The sequence below is a fragment of the Hirundo rustica genome, chromosome 7 (assembly GCF_015227805.2).
Source record: "Hirundo rustica isolate bHirRus1 chromosome 7, bHirRus1.pri.v3, whole genome shotgun sequence".
Taxonomy (NCBI): domain Eukaryota; kingdom Metazoa; phylum Chordata; class Aves; order Passeriformes; family Hirundinidae; genus Hirundo; species Hirundo rustica.
In genome coordinates this window covers 22,494,546-22,508,604 of record NC_053456.1, presented here as the reverse complement: position 1 = coordinate 22,508,604, position 14,059 = coordinate 22,494,546, and the positions used below count along the sequence as shown (strand labels likewise).

The window sequence follows — 14,059 nt, the reverse complement described above, 5'->3', positions numbered from 1 at the left end:
ATATATACAGAAATACTTCTGGGTTTTTAAAACAACTTCCGTTAAGTATTTGTATTATGAAGATAAAATCTGTGGATGACTGCAGCACAGGTTCCCTTTTATCTAATCTGAAGTTCAAGGACTTTCAGATAGATGGTTCACCTTTGGCCTATGTATTCTCACGTGAAAGCCACTTCAGCAAAACTCAGGAGTCCAATTCAGCTTTGCTGTAACTGGTCATGACTCTCTTGACTTCAACAATGCTTCATATGCTTACACCAAGTCTGAATTTATCCCCATGGCTTCTTGGTCACTGGTCCTCCCTTCCAACTAAGAAACTGCCTACATAATAAAAGTGATTCATTAGAAACCACTGCGTTCCAAAGTAGAGTGAACACTGAGACCTATAACTTTTTTATATGTGCTCAGTCATAAAAATGAATTTATATGGTCTTATTCCATAAACTCACTTTACAAATATTAGCCCCGCAACCATACTTTCATGAGCTGTAATCTTGTCAAAGCTCGTAAGTTAAGCAAGGTCAGAACTGGTCAATATTTGGATGAGAATCTCTGGCAGGGACGGGGCAAAAAGAAAAGTATATGTTCTGGCAGTCCTGCAGTGTTTATAAGTTTGGACATATTGTGCCCCTCTTTAAAGAGATTTGGTACTAGTCTTAAAATACAACAACATTTTGTATTTGCTTTAGCACTAGTTTATCTTCTGACCACATCTGTTCTGCATCTTGGCAGTTTTGCTAATATCCTTCCCCAGAGATGAAGGTGATGTAGCAGATGAAGTCTTCTTCCCCCCACACCCCACTTCAACCCAGAAAGTTGGTACCCAGAGGTACAAACAAATGTCTCTACTGCTCCGCATCAGCCTCTTCCTGAAGGGGTTTGTTTCTACTGCTACTGTTTCTGCATTCTATATGCTTTACCTACCAAAATATACATCCCTATACACAAGGAAAGAAAAAAACCCCACTCTGTCCTCCTTACCTCCTCCCATAAACAACTTCCTCTGGGTATCTTATGCTCTTCCCCGTTTTGAGCTCTTCCTTCAGGCGACCCTGCCCCTCTCCCAGGTGCACATGATGTAGCACTGAAGTGCCTTTAACCTTTTCTTGTGCTGGAGGAGCTTATATGTAAGCAGAGCTGTACCTTGGGAAAGAATGCTGTGGGCAGAATAGTACACAGTCCCAAAAGACATCTAAATAATTGAAGGTGCTAGGAAAAATACACTACTATACAGTAACTTTCTGACAAGCAGCTTAGTCACACATCTGAGGTAATACATGGAAGCAGAAGGGAGCTGCAAACCTCTCTGGCTTTTCCTAATGCTGGAGCAGGCAGTGCCTCCCCCGCACTTTATCACTCTGCGACTAACAACAGCTCTTACGGTAAAGGGGATAGAATGGGAAGGGTCACCAGCCCTGTACCGATTGCTGCACAGCAAGGCAGCTGCACTGCCGTGGAAGGACTGCAAGTGGGCAGTGAGGTCCCAGGCCTTGGGAGACAGGAACTCCACCAGGCAGGGTTTCCCTCTCCCCCAAGCCCAGCTGCCTGTCAGCTCCCAGCCCGCCCGCTACACCAAGCAGGGATGAGGAATAGGGCATCTCTGCAGCTACTGAGTTTATGTGCTGGTATCCCATGTCGGACAGCTGGTGAAGACCAAGCCTTTTCCTAGGAAGGCAAGTAATAAATAAGGCATTAAGAACCTGGCACCAAATTAGACAGATCACTAGCAAAGCTGTTTGTAAGAGGCATGCATCAAAAATAGTGGCATGGAGGAGCAGTACATCAAGGGGTTCTCATGCAATAAAATGGAAAGCAAAAACTGCAGCCGGGAGGTGGAAAAGCCTGACAAGGCTACAGCCAAATAAAGAGCTTTGGGAATAAATTGGTGGTTTAATCCGGATCAGGAACAGGTGCAATGAATGTAATTCAGTAAATGGTCCAGACCCTGCCAGAAGGGAGAGAAATGTGTTGCTTTTGAGATCATTTCCCAGAAGCTTCATAAAAGCAAATTGATTACTGGAGTTTAATAATTAAAACAGGGCCAGATATATAGTAATCAAATGAGTTTTTAATTACATCTCAAGAAGAAATAAAATCCAATTTGTGCACTTTGTATCAGGGAAGCCCTACTGAAATGCTTTGGTAGCTGGAAAAAATAAAATAAAAGCTAATTTCCATAGGAATTATAGTAGTCAGTTTAATTAAAAGACTAGATCAGAATGAAAAAGTCCCAAAGTGAAAGGATACTAAATAAAGAAGCAGTGGTTCAAACATCAAATCAATGTCTGAATAAAGATATTTTATAGACCAAGTGCAAAACTTGCATTGTCAAGTATCGCTAAGCTAAATTAATGTGTAACAAAATAAAGTTTCTTAAAATCACACTATATATTTTGTACGTAGTCCATTGAATTAATTGCTGGTGCTGTGGTAAAAATTAATATCAAAGACATGGTTTATTCTTTCTTAAATACTCCTTATAATCTAGTTCATCAAAGTTAATGCTAGTAGTTAACCATTCTTGTTATTTACCTGGTAGCCTCTGTTGCACCTGGGTTATTAGACTCTAATGTCCACTTAGATCCGTATTTCAAAGAAATATATGTGTTGTTTACTTACAGATTTAAAATACGTTTACTCATAAGATAACAGTGATTACCACAGAACTGTGGGGGTGCTTCCTGAATCTATTCCCAGAGTAGTTGGGCTCCTGGTCTGTGCTGTAGTAGGTGCAAAGCTAATTGCTGTAAGCACCTCAAGCACTCGCAGTCATCCTGGCACAGTAGGTGACAGGGCTGTCCCTGTCATAAGCCTTGGCAGATGCCAAGGCCTGGAGGGACAGGCACAGCAGGAGGTCATGCCCAGACCTCTGCAACTGCTCCCTGGCACTAGGCTGGAAGACATGACAGCCTTGTGGTCAGTCTCGGCAAAAAAGCAAGGTTACAGAAAGGACACAGACACAGTCCAGAGCCACACCAAGACAGAGTCCGCAGTCCCAGCGGGCTCCATCTTCTCTATGCTGCCTGTAGCTGCTCTAGGCTCCTGGGTATGCTATATACCATATACATGATATATGGTATATACTATAGATAGTGTGTGTATATAATGTATAGAGTGTGTGTGTGTGTGTGTGTATACATTAAAGGAACAGCCTGACCTGCATTTTGTACTTCACATATCCTGGGGCTGACAGGATGTGAGTGCAGAACACCTTCATTTTTAGAGAGAGAGAGAGAGAAATATATATATATAGAGAAAAAAATATATATAAATTTATATATCTATATATAAATATAAGGTGTATATTTGAAAAAATACTTCACAAAAACTGTTTGAAGATACTGGCCTTGCACAGAAAGGATCTGATATGTTGCTGTCAAGGGCTGAACCTCATATGCTATCTCTACACACTGAGCTGGCAGTGGTAATGCAGGTGCTAATGGTAACAGTAAGTGAGCTTTTCAGATGCTTTCAGCTGTTTACAATGCATTACTGCCCCTCTGTTTTAGACTCTGCCAAATCAGGTTTAAGGAATACACAACAGTCTGAAATAAAAATATAAAAATGCAGAATTGTGAGGCATGCTGATGGGAATGTTTAAAATCCTTATCCATTCCATAAAATGAATGACCATCAGCAGCAAGCAGTGCTCTGGGGGGCAGAGACTGCAGTGCACCCTGCCTCTTACCCCAGGCCCAAGATTGCAAAATCATCTGCCCAGTCTGGGCCATATTCTAAGGTAATAATTTCAAGTGGATTTGATTCGAGTTCCAGATTCTTCCTCATAATGCAAGTTTTCATAAGTGCTGAGCATTCATATTTCCTACCGAAGTCAACTGGAATTGCAAGTTTTCAGCACATCTTAAAATCAGGCCATTAACCCTTAATTATCATATAACAGCTCAATTAAAAATCTACAAAGACTTGCTTCAAGCCAAGCTCCCGTGGTTTGTAAGCTAGCTATAAAAAATCCAGTTCTTTAGTGGTGTCTGGGCTCTGGGGACCGTTTAAAGCAGTTGCTGTTAACTCTGCTATTTAAAGCAAAAAACGGATCAACTGCAAAGGTACCTGTTTCCCCTTTCCTTTTCTTTTCTTAAAATTTTCTGCACTTTTGCTGTCTTCTTTGTCCTTTTTGGTTTTTTAATCTGGCACCAATCCTTTCTTTCCAAGGACAAATACCTAGTTCCATGCTATAGGAGAAAGCATGCTGCCCAGCTCTCAGCAAAAGCCACTGCTTGCTAATCAGAAAAGCTGCAAAAGAACCTCCTCAGTCCTGAAAGGACACATTACATGACCTCTTGGGAGGCAACTGGTTAACCCTTTCCTGACATCCACTGCTGCTGTTAATTTCTGTCTCTCGTTAGTATAGATACAAAACCAAGTGAAGCACTTGTGGTCTTTGCACATAATAAGGTGGTATTAAAGGGGGAGGTAAAATAAACCTGCAGCAAATGCAGGAATTCCATAATTTGGGGATGTATTCAAAGCCAGATGAAAGCAAATTAAAGATTCTTCCTGGCTTCTGTGAGCTACAGACTGGGTTTGTAGAGAAAAGGTGATTTCAGTGCAACCTCAAGGAAAACTCATTTATATTTCTTTAATTTGTGTTCACACTAACTGCTTTTTCTGCCAGCTGGGGATAGCACAGTACTGTTGTGGTTTAGTCATCTATAGGAAAAAATAATCTAGCACTAAGGAGATTATTTCAGCTTTGCCCAGCTTGTCATCCAGCCAGTGAACCTTCCTGCTTATAAATGCCATAGCTGGTAGCCTCAGGCACTTGGGGATCCCTCAAAAGGACTATCTTTAAGGACTGCAAGAAAGTATTTGAGTGGCACCTCTGCCATCTTATGTGCCTTTTTTTACATTTTTGGTGGCTTTAAAGCCTTATGTAAAACAAATCAGATAGATAAAGAGAAGTCAATAGGAACACTAAATTTACCTCCACAGGTATTTACAGCTCGGATTGAGGAGGGTAGGGGCATACTGCAGATTAAACTCTCTTTTTTCCCCATTAGGCCATGGACCGTCCTTAAAAGGAGTGGATATACTGTCAGTATTTTTTCTCTCATCCTCTTTTTAATCCTCTTCCAGTGTCTAGTGAAGCTGAATGTGAAACTGAAGCCTATGCTGGACTCCGTGGCAGTAAACAGAGGTAAATGGGAGGAGCTGCACCAAAAAAGACTTCCTTCTCAGGCGGCATCCTTGTCCTCCTTTTCCTCTAGCTTCACCATGTCTCTCAAAGACATAAATTAAGCCTGCAAATATCAGTGTCATTTTACAATAAGAGCTGTCTGAAAGGTTTTCATAAGCTTATACCCACCATTTTTTAAGAAATGCTTTCCCAGACATGCTTAATTGATGGGATATTATCTTGATGGAAGCATACTTTGCTTTTCCTGGAAGGCTTAGTGGGACTGAACAGAAGCCTGCAGCAGGATTGCACTGGTATCTGGAGCGACATGGAGCACTGAACAGAAGAAGCGTTCATTCAGCTCCACTACATTTCAACTGCTGCTGTAAAAATCTGTAAAGCTGACAACAGACTGCAATATAAGAACTCGCAGCTTAATAAAATTAATAATACAGAGCAAGACTGGGATGCAAGCTGGCCAATTCATATGCAAGGAGCTGCAGAAAACAAATAGTGCGTAATTACATTGTTGTTTTGCATCTCTTCAGTACATGTTATGAATCAATTATGCCTGCTTTTGTGATGCTCCTCTCTTACTCTCCCTCCTCTTTTATGCCTGAATGTTCTGAAAAGCCTGCTTTGTATTCTGAAGAAGTATTTTTTTACAACAAAGCTTCTTAGTGATTGATCAGGGCCTTTAGAATTGCCTACCTTTGCTACATTTAAAACCAAACTTTATTATCTTTAAAAACACCAAGCTGTCCTTTCTTCCATGTGAAATTCATATTAACAGTGCAGCAAATTTTTCAGCAAGAGGAAGTTTGCATAAAGGCAAAATATTGCATGGTAATTTTAGAGTGGGGTTTTTTTTTTCCTTTTAAAAAATGCTCTTGTAACACATTCATTTTTAAAAAAATACATAGTATTGCTTAAGGAAAAGATTTTTTTTTTTTTTCGAAAATAGAAATACAAATAAAAAAGGAAATCTGTTGCTTTGTGCTTCAGGTTTATACTACATTGAAAAGCAGACCATAGATAAGCCTTTCTAGTATAATTTCCAGTTGAAATTAGTATTTTGAAGTGGTGGAGAGGTAGAATATCATCACACTGGACCAACTACCCCTTACCCTCTCGCAGTTCTTTCAGTACAATTTCAAATGCTATTACTGCAGGTAGCACAGCACTAATCAAGGCTCACAAGCATCTGTGGTAAAGGTGTTCCTGAAAATCTAACCAAATATGATGGGTCACAAAACCAAACATGTCTCTGTGTGATGACCCTAGCATTACCAGAAAGTTGGTCTCCTTCCCTTAGTGCCATGATCACGAATGCAGCAAACCTGCGATCTGTGATTCTCTGCTGCATGACCAGACACAAGAGAGTCATGTTGCAGTGCTTGTGAGAGCCCATTAATAAGGGGCAGGGTGGGGGGGGGGGGGGGGGGGGGGGAAGCCTTTATACTCCATGAAAAATGGGATTCTAAATATAGGGTTGTATGGCAGCAGAAATTAAAGCTGAATTCAGCTTAGTTTTACACCTGTGCCAAACTCCATTTACTTCAATGGAATTACCTTGAACTGGCACCAGCTTAATGGAAATCAGAACCTGGCCCAGCTGAGAGATGCTAAAAGAGCTTTTTCTCCTTTCTAAGGAAACGGAGTTGTTAGAGCCTTAGAAAAGCTAACTACATCTGTCTGACAATCAAACAGAAACAACAAATCTGCTGATCCCTTCTTTAAAAGAAACAAAGCAAAACAAAAATGCTCTGTGCTTCTAATGTTTCATAGGACAATAGCTGGAAATTCAGTAACACTGTGAGCCAATCTGTTAGTACACAACTGAACCACATCACTCTCTAGCAGAAGGGAGTAGGGAAGGAGCAGAAATGCAAACTGCACAGCAGTGAGTACATGCACCAAATGGAAATGTTTCTGCTGTTCTTTTACCACTTCTTTCTTCTCTGAATAAAGCCCGACGCAGTTTAGTAAGTGGCAAGCCATACAACACGTACTTTATAGGAAAAACAGACACTAGGAACCGACAGTACTGCTGGCAGGTACACACGGCTTTCCTGAATTTTGATATCACATATTGCTAAGTATAACATAATTTATAATGCATACCCTACAGCCTCCCCAAAGGTTGAGTCTCCCCTCATTTCCTCTCCTTTTTATTGGCTTCAATGCACTGTTGCCCATGGCAACACCCACTGGCAGGGATGGGGATTCGGCAGCACCACAGCCTGACACACAGCTGAAGCCCTAACAATGTCAACCATCAATCAAGTGACTGTTTGTAATTGCCTCCATCTATTTCTCCTGTCTTTTGGTATCTTTGCCATTGTGGGTCAAAATTCAGAAACTGCTGACTAATGTTATGGTTCTGTTCCTCCATCACAAGGAAGAAAATGAGAGCACACGGCTCGATCTTATCAAATTGTTCTCAGGCAAAATGAAACAACCCTACTGAAACTGGAGGGCCCAGTAGTGCATCTCAGAACAACATTCAGTCTCTGAAAGTCACAAAGCCCAATCTTAAACAAAAAACAACCAGACAAACAAAAAGCTTATATTCTTCTTTTAAGACTTAGCTTAGGAAAAAAAGAAAAAAAAATGTTGTGAGAAAAAGATGATTCTTTGTGGAAGCATGTAGTACAGTAATGAAATATATTTCAAGTCTATTATATTTTAAGATTGTGGGAAACACTTTTTTAGCTACTGCTTATAAACTTGGTGATCAAAAATGAACTACAGGCCTCGAGGTCTCACAAGAGCCAGGCAGCAGCCTTAATTTTGTCACCAGAAAATGCTCAGGAGAAGATCTGGATCTTCATCCCCATCCTTAAAGGTAGCTCAGGCCAAACAGTAATTTCACTCGGGATTTCCACCATTGAAACCACTTACCAAAATCACCCTTACTTCACCAAAAAAAAACCAAAAAAACACCACCACAAATAAAACAATAATTTTTAAAAACCCACCATAAATGTTCTACAAGTGCAAAGGCTAATCAGGAAGGAGCTTGACATTCAAATCCTGCTTGATTTCCAGCAGGCTTCTGAACTGCAGGTGCATCTGCCCCACCAGCTGGTGGCGAGTAACAAGGTGGGCTTGTCTCCTGCCCTTCTGCCAAAGCCCCTTTCATGTGCTCAGCAAGAAGACAATGATGCCCACTGGGTACAGCCCCAATTTTGGCTTCACTCCTGGGAGGGGCGTGGAGCAGACAGGCTTTGGTGGAAGAGCTCAGGTCTTGTACGTGTACCCCCTTGGGCTAAAGCGCTCCCTTGCAACATGACAATGTGACCCCACCAGAAAACTGAACACTGTTCAAGGCAAGGAGCACCCAAGGTAGAGGCTTTCCTGCAGCTGAGACAGAAGAACCTCCCAAGAAGAAGATGTCTAAAAGATGTCTTTAGCCATAGGTTGAGTAGCGAAACCACAAAATTCCCTCCTAGCCTGGGACCTACAGACAGCTTCTTCAAAACAAGAACAGCTTCATACTGTGATGGAGATGCAGATTCTGCTTGTCAGGCTGTGGTTTTGCTCCTGCTCCAAAGCAGAGCTGCACAAGGTCAGGCAGCAGTCGCTCACTGAGGTTTAAACTGGACACCTCATGAGGCAGGTGGGCACAGAACCCTCCACAGCTCTGTCTCAGCCAACCCCTACTATTTACAGGGCCAGGGGTCTTGCCAAGAAGGTGGGTTGTATCCTTTGTAACCACAGCATAGACAAGTATGTTTCATTTTAGCTCAGGTATTTCTTCAGATGGTGTCCTTGGTACAGCAGCTGCATTTTCCCGGTCTGGTGACCTTGCTAATTGCTCCTTCTTAGAGTGCACTGCAATCTCATAATGTGCCTGTAGTTACCAACAAAGCCAATACTAGTACTCACAAATTATTTTTGAAAACTGCAACCAGCAGTGCCTAATGTCATTTGTAATATTTAGATGAACTCGTTCTAGTGGAAAACCAGGAGTGTTTCAGTCTACAGGCCAAATACTTATTTTCCCTTTATAAAATTAAAACAATTTTGGTTCCTGATAAGTCATTTGTGTATTGAGTGAAATTTTAAAACAGGGTTATTCCAAAGATACATAAAATATACTAACAGGTACTTCAATGCCTAGAGTGTTATGGGCAAGAAGATGTAGAGCAAGGAGGTTTTTTTAGTGGCTTTTTCAAAGGAAGAGTTTTCAAAGAGTAAAATCATGTGAATGGTTTCTAACATAGCAACAAAGTGGGACGTATAATCTGCTGAATTGAGGTGCTCCAGAGATTCCTGTCGCTAGAATGTGCCACTACTGGAATACATCCTGTCTATTGCTTGCTACCTTTTCTTTCTTGGATTACTTTGTACTTAATTACAAATTTCTAAGCATGTTGGCCATTGCATTTTACAGTTTTCTGGGGAATGCCATTATAAACCCAAAACCTTTGCCTGTGGGAGACAGCTGACATGCAGAAATACCATGTGTCTGTTCTAAGGCAAGTGAATCCCAGATACTTGCAAAATGTGTAACTTAAAAGATTTCTGCATCCTTTTCCTTTTTTTTTTTTTTTTTCTTGGGGGGGGGGGAGGGGGGTGTGGGGGGGTGTGTATGTCTTAAAACCACTACTCTTATTGTTTTGCTTCGTAGATCAAACTACGCTGGTTCAGCTTTCAAAGCATGCTTTTGAAATTAGCAACTTGGGTTTACTGGTCTTTAAAAAAAATAAATAATTTTATTGGCTTACTATGACTTTCTCTTTTTATTATTATTACTTTTCTTTGGAAAACAACCTTGCTGGAATTAATCAGAGCGGTATCTATCAATTACTGAATCACACAAAGAGAAGATCCTGAAAACATGTGAGATGGAGCAGCCCAGATACAATTTTTGACACACAACCTTACAGCACTCATTCCTGGGGGCAAACCAAACTCCTTCACTGGATATGCTTGGCATTAGTCTGGAATGACCAGAAACCAGATCTTTCTGGTGACCGTAAGGAGCTATTCACATGTACAGAAATCACACAGATTATGCCGTCTGTGGTCTGGAGTATCACTGTTCAGTTGAAATACCTACCATGGGGGGAAAGAAGTCGCGCCAAAGCACAGTTACATTGTTGAAGAACAGTTTAAAGTAATTTCTTCTGCTTTTGAAAGCTGCAGGAGAGCTGTCAGATTGTGCCAAGGTACAGACACACTTCCTGCCTTCCACCAGCCTTAACCAACTTTGGATCTTGATGGGCTGTAAAGGGGAGGTTTCATGTTGACAAAGCTCAGGACAGAAGTTAAATGCTTCCTGCCCTGGGCTACGTGTTTCGCTTAGAGCCTGCTTTTACACCGCTTACTGCTTAACCGAACTATTACACAGCATTTGGAAATACAGGAGCTGATTTTTACTCTTTATTCCTCCCGAGAAGGAGGGAAACACTCTGGCCCAGGCAGCGATCTCAGGAGGCTCCAGCTCTTTGCGCCGGTTCGGAACCGGCACTGAACACACGCCCGTGCTCGGGGGACGGGCGCAAGGAGGGGAGCGGGGCCCTCGCTGCCATGGCACCAGCTCCCAGGGGCGGCAGGGCGGCCGGTCGGGCCCGGGCACGGCGGCCGCCATCCCCCGCCCGACGGCCCGCCCGCGCCGCCGCTTCCGGCGCAGCGCCCGCCCGCACGGGCGCGCTTCCGCCCCGGCGGCGCCGTTGCCCGGCAGCGAGGCCCCGCTTCCGCCCCGCCGCGGCGGTGCCGGGGCCGGCCATGGAGGCCGCGCCGGTGCCCGACGGGCAGCACACGGCCGCGGTGTACGGGCACATCGGCGGCGGGCGCTTCGCGGAGGCGGTGTCGCTGCTGAACCGCGGGCTGCAGAAGAGCTCCCGCTCCCGGGGCTGCCTCTCGCTGCTGGGCTACTGCCACTACCAGCTGCAGGAGTTCGCGGCGGCGGCCGAGTGCTACGAGCAGCTGGTGGCGCTGCACCCGCAGCTGTTCTCGTACCGCCTGTGCCATGCCCAGGCCCTCTACAAGGCCGGGCTGTTCGCCGAGGCCCTGCGCGTCGCCAGCCCGCTGCTGGACGTCCCCGCCTTCCACCGCCGGGCCCTGCGCCTCCAGGCCGCCGTCCACTATGCCCAGGGCGACCTCCCGGCGGCCCAGAGCCTGGTGGAGGAGGAGCTCGCCGCCGCTGCTGATGGCGGCTCCGGAGCAGCCGAGGACCCTTCGGAGCGCGCCGATGCCGAGGTCAACCTGGGCTGCCTGCTGTACCGGCAGGGCCGGCACGAAGAGGCCAGCGGCAAGTTTGCCAGCGCCATGCAAGTATTGGGGTACTGCCCGGAGCTGTCCTACAACATGGCGCTGTGCTCCTACGCGGCCAAGCAGTACGCTGCTGCCCTCAATTACATATCCGACATCATCAAGCGCGGCATCCACCAGCACCCAGAGCTCAACGTGGGCATGAGCACCGAGGGCATCGATGTCCGCAGCGTGGGCAACACGCTGCTCCTGCACCGCACGGCCCTGGTGGAGGCCTTCAACCTCAAGGCGGCCATCGAGTTCCAGCTGCGCAACGTGCGGGCAGCGCAGGAAGCGCTCACGGACATGCCGCCAAGGGCCGAGGAAGAGCTGGATCCCGTCACGCTGCACAACCAAGCGCTCATGAACATGGACAGCCAGCCCACTGATGGGTTTGGCAAGCTGCAGTTTCTGCTCCTGCAGAACCCCTATCCACCAGAAACTTTTGGTAACTTGCTACTTCTCTATTGCAAGTATCAATACTACGACCTGGCAGCAGATGTGCTGGCAGAGAATGCCCATCTGACCTACAAACTGCTCACACCTTATCTGTACAACTTCTTGGATGCCATTATTACTTGTCAAACTGCCCCTGAGGAGGCTTTCCACAAACTAGATGATTCAGCAGGGGCAATGACTGAGCAGCTGAGAAAACTCACTAAACAGGTGCAGGAAGCTAGGCAAAACTGGGATGATGAAGCTCTAAAAAAGGCAATTAATGAGTATGATGAGACTATGGATAATTACGTACCTGTCTTGATGGCCCAGGCAAAGATTTACTGGGACATGAAGAACTACACAATGGTAGAAAAGATCTTCCACAAATCAGTGGAGTTCTGCAAGGAACACGAGGTGTGGAAGCTCAATGTGGCTCACGTGCTCTTCATGCAGGAGAACAAGTATAAAGAGGCTATTAGCTTTTATGAGCCAATAGTTAAAAAGCACTATGAAAACATTCTCGATGTCAGTGCCATTGTGTTAGCAAACCTCTGCGTCTCCTACATCCTGACAAGCCAGAATGAGGATGCAGAGGAACTAATGAGGAAGATCGAGAAGGCAGAAGAGCAGGTGTCTTATGATCAACCTGATAAAAATACCTACCATCTTTGCATTGTCAATCTAGTCATTGGCACCCTCTACTGTGTGAAGGGAAACTATGACTTCGGTATTTCAAGGATCATTAAAAGCCTGGAGCCATATAACAAAAAACTGAGCACGGACACGTGGTATTACGCTAAGCGGTGTTTCCTGTCCTTGCTGGAGAACATGTCCAAGCACATGCTCATGCTGCGTGACAGTGTCATCCAGGAGTGCCTGCAGTTTCTGAAGCAATGTGAGCAGTATGGAAGAAACATCCCAGCTGTCATTGAGCACCCCCTTGAAGAGAATGGGATGCACAGTGGGAAAAACACAGTCACCTATGAAGCCAGGCTTTTGAGGGCACTGATGTATAAGATCACTGGGTGGGCCGAGTAAATGTTGTTATTATACAGCAGAAATGGGAACTTTGTTCTTTCTTATGCTCGTGAGGTAATGCTAAGCCTCACAAAAGTTTCTAAAGATTTTGTGCTGTATTTTAACAATGTTCATTAGAAAACAGAATATTTTCATGAAACTAAGCTGTACCAGATAACTAGGAGCATTCTCAGTAAGCAGTCATGTTAAATAAAACTTAAGATGTGTTGACTAGGAATGTCATTATAGAAATCCCATCGAGTTTTCGCTCATAAGATAATATTTTATCCTTCTGAAATTTTGATCAATTTCTTTGCATTGGTTGACATTTGGAAAAAAACCCCACGTTATCTGTCTCTTCTAGGACAGAATTTGAATTTGTTGTTTTAATTCTCTAATTTGTGCCTATGTGTGAAACGTTTCTTCTGCTTTTTCTGATGTATTTTTAGTATATTGCAGATCACATCAGTAGTATATTTAAACACAAGAAATGGCTTTATATTAAAAAAATCAGTTCTACAAACATAAACATTTGCTAACTCATTAATAATGCACCAGTGCTGTAGCAAATTCTATAGCTAATACAGGGACCAGGAATAAATTCCAAGAAGGCTCTATTAGGGTGATACCTCAGATTAGATCTACCTTTGAAATAAAATTTGTTACGACAACTGGCTTCAGAGACACTGCTCAGTGCTGCCCCTCAGTCCCAGTGCCCACACCATCTGGGAGGCAGCTCTTGTTCTGCAAACCAGTTTGGTAGCAAGTCCTTACACAGTAATTCAGTCCTCCATGTGCAGCCCCTCCAATCCAAATACTATTAAAACTGTCTCTGGTAAGAGACCCATGAATGTGAAATTATATTCTTTTTCATTTTTGTTAAAGAAAAGCCCGTGTAACTTCCATTTCATGCAAGGCTTACAACCTGTACCCTTGGGTGGAAGAAATCTGCTTCTTAGTTTCCTCCTTGTATTACACTCTTAAGCACCTCTCAACACTCCTCCAAAACCCTGTTTATTTGCGTAATTCCTTTCCTTGGCATTTCCTTCACTCTGGCATCAGTCAGTGTTATTTCTTAACAGTCTTCCCATCCCTTTTCAAACATATGTGTTCCGCAGTGAAGTGCGACCAAAATGCCTTCCAATGTTTTTATGCAGTCTGGTTCTCTGCTCCATAACTGCTCTCCTTTTTGTGTATTCTGCCCTTTGA

The 14,059-nt window shown here is 43.9% G+C and overlaps 2 protein-coding genes across 3 annotated transcripts in view; both read left to right on the top strand.

Moving 5' to 3' along the window:
• The window catches only part of PDE11A (phosphodiesterase 11A), a 109,808-nt gene extending 103,272 nt beyond the window's left edge, over positions 1–6,536 (top strand). For both annotated transcript variants that reach the window (XM_058421327.1, XM_058421328.1), the window contains one exon: positions 5,095–6,536. In XM_058421327.1, the coding sequence (XP_058277310.1) occupies positions 5,095–5,256 (162 nt within the window). In that variant the 3' untranslated portion in view covers positions 5,257–6,536. The remainder of the gene's footprint in view (positions 1–5,094) is intronic.
• Positions 6,537–10,861: 4,325 nt separating this feature from the next.
• LOC120755048 (intraflagellar transport protein 70B-like) lies at positions 10,862–13,245 on the top strand. Its single transcript, XM_040069552.1, has one exon. It carries the CDS (start codon positions 10,871–10,873, stop codon positions 12,869–12,871), a length of 2,001 nt encoding a protein of 666 aa, XP_039925486.1. The 5' UTR covers positions 10,862–10,870; the 3' UTR covers positions 12,872–13,245.
• Positions 13,246–14,059: the final 814 nt, after the last annotated feature.